The sequence below is a fragment of the Clinocottus analis genome, unplaced genomic scaffold (genome assembly GCF_023055335.1).
Source record: "Clinocottus analis isolate CAN_PGR_092001 unplaced genomic scaffold, fCliAna1.0.p SCAF_2, whole genome shotgun sequence".
Taxonomy (NCBI): Eukaryota; Metazoa; Chordata; class Actinopteri; order Perciformes; family Cottidae; genus Clinocottus; species Clinocottus analis.
This window is the reverse complement of record NW_027175931.1, coordinates 24,399,550-24,407,049: the sequence shown is the minus strand read 5'-3', so window position 1 is coordinate 24,407,049 and position 7,500 is coordinate 24,399,550. Positions and strand designations below refer to the sequence as shown.

The 7,500-nt window shown below is 43.1% G+C and overlaps 1 protein-coding gene across 2 annotated transcripts in view; it reads left to right on the top strand.

The window, feature by feature from the left end:
* bbc3 (BCL2 binding component 3) overlaps positions 1-3,806 on the top strand; it is a 10,991-nt gene extending 7,185 nt beyond the window's left edge. For both annotated transcript variants that reach the window (XM_068585942.1, XM_068585941.1), the window contains exon 4: positions 1,490-3,806. In XM_068585942.1, the coding sequence (XP_068442043.1) occupies positions 1,490-1,585 (96 nt within the window). In that variant the 3' untranslated portion in view covers positions 1,586-3,806. The remainder of the gene's footprint in view (positions 1-1,489) is intronic.
* Positions 3,807-7,500: the final 3,694 nt, after the last annotated feature.

Below are 7,500 nucleotides of genomic sequence, written 5' to 3'. Positions count from 1 at the left end.
GCCTTGTGCACACAAACAAAGACGACGTCATCGAGTCTTGACTCACCATTCAGGAGGACGGAACAGCGCCTGTTGCAGACATGTTTAGCTGGTTTCTGAGACCTGTGTTTGTGTGTGTGTGTGTGTGTGTGTGTGTGTGTGTGTGTGTGTGTGTGTGTGTGTGTGTGTGTGTGTGTGTGTGTGTGTGTGTGTGCATGAGACGGACAGACAGACACTGCATTCCCCTGAGGGGAATTTGGGAAATTGTGTGTGTTGTTTACAACCCGGGTCGAAAGCAGAACAGGCCTTTTTTTTGGGAAATGAGCAGTTAGAAACAAAAGGAGTGAAGGAGGGATGGCCGTGTGGAGAGGGGGAGGGCTAACCACAGAGGTTCAGAGTAGCATCTTTTGACACAGACCACTCTGGTTTATCCTCTTGTTCAAACTATTGAGTGTTGCACATAGTTCCCCAGCATGCAGACATGCAGCCCCACGTTCTCTCCTCCGACTACGACCTCGCTCCTCTTTCCAAACACGACGTCATGTTTCCTGATGGCTTCACGAGGAATCCAATAATCAGTTGTTTGTTTTCCTCCTCTCCAGCCAGGTAGTCATTGTTTGTGTGTACGTTGGGCTGGTGTTCAGAAGTAACACGCTGGCTCAGACAGCCGTTTCATGAATGATCATCCGAAGCACTTTGACAACCAAAACCATTTCAAACCATCGCCAAAACCAACCGTTCATCACAGCCGCGGCTCGTGAACCAACATCGCCGTCACGCAGCACGTGAGACGAGCGCCTCCGTCAGAAAAAGCAGCCAAAACGAAGCCTAAAATGTGATTTTCTTAAAAAATATTTCATTCAACAAGCCTCATTAAAAAACAAATATTGGAAATATAAATTGTTAGACCGTTGTTTTTTCAATTTAAGTAAAATCAGTTATCAAAGATTTAAAAAAATATACTTTTTTAGGATTTATGGCACTATAACTAGATTTTACTGCAGAAAATACACTTATTACATATTTCTGTGAAAGTCAAGAATAAAATCGGACGTAAGCAAAACGCTCTGAACGGCTCAGAGGTCAGAGGTTAAACCCTTTGTAGATATCTAGGATCCCTTTTGGTAAATAGATTTTAAACTGCCGGGGACAAAAGGAGGCAGCAATGACTTGCATGAAGTTGCAATCAAGAGCTTGTTTGTAGGTCAAGTCAATAAATGCGCATTTTTTAGCATTTTTGCGCCTCAAAAAAGGTCAGATACTGAATAATCCCACATGATTCTACTAAACGTCAGGCGGGCTTAATGGTTTCTGGTCGTTCTTCTGGAAGTGCGTCTTGTTCTCCTGGACAGAGTTTCCTCACATGTGGCTTAAACGTCCACCTGGACTCCAGGACTTCTTCATAAGAATTCTCACAGATCTTTTATCGGCTATAACGATGAGGCGGTGACGTTTGGGACGGACATGCATGACGAGACTGGACTGACATCTCTTTCTGTCCCCTTCACAGCACGTCGCCCCCCACTGGCAGGAGTGGAGGGACGCCTGCAGAGGACTCCTCAACTTCATCACCCAGACTCTCAGCACGCTCTACAGGCTCACGTAGAGCGGCTGCTGCTGATCGCTCTGGTTGCTGCCCGGAGGATGAACGCGGCCTGCAAGCTGAAACTTTTTTGGCGGCGGCGAGGGATTCAGGGGAAGCGGCCCGAGGTCCCGGCTGGATCCTGTGGAGACTGGACCCCGCCGGCCGGCCTGTCCGTCAGCAGGTCTGCGGGTCCGGACCGCAGCCGACGGACAGATGGTCACTTCCTAGCTGTATATTCTGTCAAATCCATTTGCTTTCGCTGTCTTTGCCTCTGCTCGTTGTGTGCGTTGTGTAGTAGACATGGCTCAAACGAATGAGTTGTGTTTACGGAAATTTCAGTGCAAAATTTGAAAATATTTCAATTTCAAGCTTCCTATTCCGCAGACGGCTCTGTTTAAAAGTGACCTGTTTTGGGAATCTTCATTGTCTTTTGGGAGCTTTTTCATTCCGCTTTAATATCAGCCCCTATTTTTTGGGAGTCTTTTTAAAATTTGAATTTTAACATTTGGTTTCTCTCCAATTCCTCTGTTTTGATGATGCAACAAAAACAAAGCATGATTTGACCATCGCCTGACGCGCGACTGACCGTCTCCGTCCTACCTGCTGTGAAACCGGACGCTGTTTTTGCATCGGAGGGAGGAAAAAGAAGTCACATGACCCCACAGCGTGAACTTCTCTCTCTGAGACTGCTTCCTTCCATCATGCGACGACGTGCCTTTTTCCACTCGGCGCTCTGCTGAGGCGCTAATCTCCAAAACTAGGACAATCGCACACATTGAAAGAAATGCACGCACACACACGTGCACGCGTGCAGACACTCTGCTTGCTTTGTTTGCAGGTGTCATTTGCATTACATTCAAATGCTCCGGCGTCAGCGGTGGCTTGAGGCCATTTAAAAACAGACCTGAGGCTCAACGCTCCTGCCGCACATTTTGGCCGCTGTACATTCGTCCGCTCGCCGTGTTGGGAGCTGGCCGGGCGTCGCCCGTCCGCATCCACAGTGTTTTATAGTTACCCGGTTGGATGTAAATACTCTTTTGGAAGCAGATCCGAACTAAAACGGACTTTAAGAAGAGAAGTACTTATGAGAGCGAGCGTGTTCCTCGTTGTTCGGGAGATTATTTTTTTCTTCTTCTGAGCGGCCATCGGCAACAGAGTTTGAATTTAAATCCAGTGGATTTGAGATGGTATTCCATGAGTTAAATAAAAATGATATATAATCTGGATCTTTTGATTGTTAAAAAAGTATGTGATGTTTTTGTAAAATGACCATCCCCTTTGGTTTCACTGTAGTTTGGGAGATGTTGAGTTACTCCTATTAAGAGCATAATTTATTTTGGACTGTAGCCTATCTGTAGCTTTTATTTCTTCATTTTTTAATGTATTATTTATTTTCTTTCCTACATTCCTGATCAAAACTATGAATAAAGCTGTACTTGAGTTGTGACTGTTCAAACATGGAATAAGATGGAAGCTAACGCGCTACGCTACACAGAAAGTGAATACAATACTTTGAAGGAACAAATTATCCGCTTTAGAATTTGGTATCTTTTTGTCCTGAACCCGATAAAAACATGTTTTTAAAAGGCCCGATCACTGAGACAGCGCACGGCGCTCAGGATAAGTCATGCATTGGCTCTTTGAACGCGTTCATCAGATGAGACAGAAAAGCACTCAAACCTCCTCCTTCTTTACTCTTGAAACCACAAAGAAGAGTAATACTGACTGAACTAAAAACTCTGTAATTAAATATTTCTGATGTGAATTTAAATCCTAAACTGTGCGCTACACCTGCTGACTGTGTTACCATGAACTGTAACATAGTCAAACTATAGTTCATGTTTTAATGTCGAGGGAAACGTTTGACTAAGACGTAGACTCTTTTACGTTAAAACCCCTTAAGAACAGGGACGTGATTGGCTGGCGCGGTTTGACATTGCCACGCCCACTTGTCCTGAGCTCCACTGTCGTGTTGATTGGTTTGTTTTATCATTTCTGAGAGCCGTGATGTATAAAGTCCTCGGGCTGACGTGACGGCGCTATCTGCAGCAGACGCTTGTTTACTCGTGTTTTTAGATCGGTTCGCTAGCGCTGCTTTCGGCCATGTTGTTGTCATCCCATAGAAATGTTAAGTTGCTCAGCGTCAGTCATGCAGTGTGTATTTGCTGTTTTTCAACTTTTTTCTATTGTAAACTTTCTACATGAATTTTTTACTTGTTTTTTTCTTCTTTTTTATACAATAAAGATAAGGACAACAATATTTGCTGGTTTGGTGTTTTGTGTCTAACATTAATAATGTCCTGTCTGTTTGTTGTATGTTGTTCAAAAACTACATAAATTACATTAAGTTTGTTTTCATATACTTGTTTTTAGATATTATTAGGGACTGAGAGTTTTACTAGGAAACGTGTTGAATATTTATAGGAGAAAAAGCAAACTTTTTAAATATTATGAAACATGTATGTGTGTGTTTGCAATCCTGGAAATCAACTTATGCAGCAGATTCCAGACACTTTGTGTCCAAAAACACACCTGCAATTACCACATATCGCCATATGTGAGGCCATATATATATATATATATATATATATATGAATCTAACTAAAGATATCATAATAAATATGTCCCTTTAAAATGTGGTGCCAGAAATAGAAATACACAAGTAGAGTACAAGTACTTCAAAATTGTACTGGATGAACTGTCATGTAAAGGCAGGAGATCAATAAAGGATCGCTAACTTATATTCTGAAAGCCACGGGAGGAAGAAGAGGAGTGGAAATGTCACTTTGGGAAGATGCTCCCAGGACTGTGGCAGTTTATTGGTTCAACAGATGTTTACAGATGTTTACAGATGTTTACAGATGCTGCGGCGTCTCTGGAGCAGCAGCCCTCTGGCCATGGACACACAGCGCTGTGGTCTCAGTCACATCTGGAGAGCGGCACGGATTAGTAGACGCGAGGTCAAGACCCTCGCTGCTCTCACACACACACACACACACACACACACACACACAGTGTTTACAACGATGTCAACATGACAATCTGGTGCAAGACGCGCATCAAAGTCCTGCAGAGCGTGTTTTGATGCTGTGCAGAGGCCTTGAATAACCCTGAGACCTTGTTGTGTCATTTATTCATGTTGTTGACTCACATCATCTGTTTTTAATCAACAGAAAACTTTCTTTTCATTATTATTCACTGTTTATATTTGCCAATAAGCAGAAAATAAACAACATGTACATAACTGGCAATTTTAAAAAAAGTGTGTTGTTGAAGTGTTGTTTCTGTGCTTACAGACTAAAATGTCTTTCACCTTCTTCCAACTGCGTTCTGAGTCATAATTTGTGTTATTTTCATAAAAGCAAATGCTGGCAAACACAAAAGCTCAATGTCTGTTCCGTCTTTCCAGAGAAACACACCCTGACATTGTATTATATCAGGCTATTTTTATTTGATTTATCATACCATTGCATTGTTATTAATGATGCATAACACCCAAAGTGAAGTCATATCTTGCTGCTTTAATCTTCATAGCTAAAACAATTAGTTAATTAATTGATTAGACAATCAACAGAAAATGGATCAGTAACTATTTTGACAATTTTCTTCATCCTTTCAGTCGTTTTTCAAGCAAAAATGACAAACATTTGCTCCAAGCTCCTCAGATGTGCTGTGAAAAATTATATATATATTTTTCTACTATTTCAATGAACTTAGAAAATAATTGGCCGATTAATTGAGACGGAAAAGAACTGTCAGTTGCAGCTGCGCTAATCTTCACATCCAAGTACAAAGCGAGGAATGCCTGTCGGTCTGTGTTCTTCGTGTATCTGGAGAAGCGCTCATCGGATCCGCTTCACACTCGCTGGGTGTTTTTTCTGCAGTCCCCACGGTGCAATTTGAACACACGACACGTTCAATATTAATAAACCGTAGCAGCGGGGGCGGAGCTTCAAAGCTCTGCAGACTTGAGCTCGTCTTCCACGGCGGGGCATTTCAGGCCACAACTCGCTCATCGACAGCCGTTCACTTTTGCTGGTCGATGCTGAAAATACTAAACTTCCTAGCAACGCTTCACAGCCGGGAGCCGAGCAATGGGTTCGCGTCGGGACACCGCTGTGAGCAGCAATGTGGACGCTGTCGTCGTAACAAACAAACACAGGAATCCACCAGTTTCTGAGGAATAGCAAAGACCTTCTGGAGAGCCAGCACACAATAACACACCCTCCACTTCCATCTTTGTGAGGCTACTCGCTGATGTAAAGCTTCTTATCCTGACTTTAACCATCACAACTAAACGCTCAGACTGAAACCCGACCAAACCCTAAACTAAAACCAGCTTGACCCTGAACCTGAAAGTACAAGTCTGAACACTCTAACGTCCCAAAGTGAGAACCGACTAAAATGTCCTCGCTTTCCAAAAACGTCCTCACTCTGAAGGTCTAAAACTCTCAATGGTCCTCACAAAGATAGCTGTACAAGTAAAGACACACACACACACACACACACACACACACACACACACACACACACACACACACACACACACACACACACACACACACACACACACACAGTTGTCTGTTGCTGAGTCAACAAGCAGCATTACGACCAGATATCCTCACTTAAACTTCTCTACAGAATGAGCCAATCACGCGACCCCTCAGAGTCAAATCAGGGATCTGATTGGTTGCAGCAACAGACACTTGGTCTTTGCTGCTAAGTGGAGAGAGTGACCGCACAGCAGGCGCTGGGATTTAACTGTGTGTGTGTGTGTGTGTGTGTGTGTGTGTGTGTGTGTGTGTGTGTGTGTGTGTGTGTGTGTGTGTGAACAAGAGAGGACATGAAAGACAGAGCAGAGTCAGCATGAAGAGCGCATTGAATGTGTTGGCAGATAAGAGTTGAGGTTTAATTAAAGGGGCAGAATGAGCTTAAAGGGACGTTCTGTAATTAATCTTCTCTCCTAATCCCAGGAAAAGAGAAGTGCTCGTCTGTGCTGCCTAACAGCTCCTTTGGTTTTGTTCCTAAATCAGCCGTAAACACCAATCAACAGTAGACTTGTGTTGCTTAATATGTATTCATGCGTATTATTCAATTCTTTTCTTATTCTCTCTGAACTTCCAATGAACCCGGTGTGTGAATGTACGCAATCCTGTCTTCATTTAAATAAACTGTCACACATTCCTGCAGCCGAAAGCCTCCCGGGGAATAAAAGTGGAGATCAATTTATTTTCACAGGAGTCCTGATGCTTCTGTGGTCTGGTTGGTGTGTCTTTGTTTCCAAGTGAACCATCAATGGATGAAACAGAACTAGTGCAGAACTGGCATTTTAAAAACATGAATGTGATGACTGACCAAACCATCCTGATCGATTTGATCGATGATCTTTCAGTCTGAACAGTCTTCGCATACACAATGTCATATTTTTGGTGTATATTAGATATTCAAGCGTTATCACAGATGCATCCTTGTATAAGCTGAATTTCACTGCTGTACCAGTGTTTTATACACTGCTGGGTCACGTGCAGGATGTTTTATATCAGGATCACATGATTTCTATGTTGTTAAAATCTGTCTCCTGTAATGTTTGTGTTTCTAACGTTTGGTCGACTGATTCAACTTAGAGACAAACTGCCTGGGCGCTTCACATCCCTCACGCTGAACTCACACAACAACAAACTCCTGAACTTAGTGCGTCTCCTGCTCTCGCTTCAAACAAAGACCGGTTGAATCTCCTCCATTGGTCCCTCCCCCGCTGGCTCCCTCAAGGGAACAAAAAGAGGGATTTATGCATCTTGTGTCGTGCCTGGAACTCTAGCGGATCATAACCAGCTATGGAATTAATCTGCATATGATGTGGATCAAAATGAGACTAAACTGTTGTATGGATATCTGTTCTGGAGCCACAACAAAGGTCAAAATGTGGCCTGCAAACT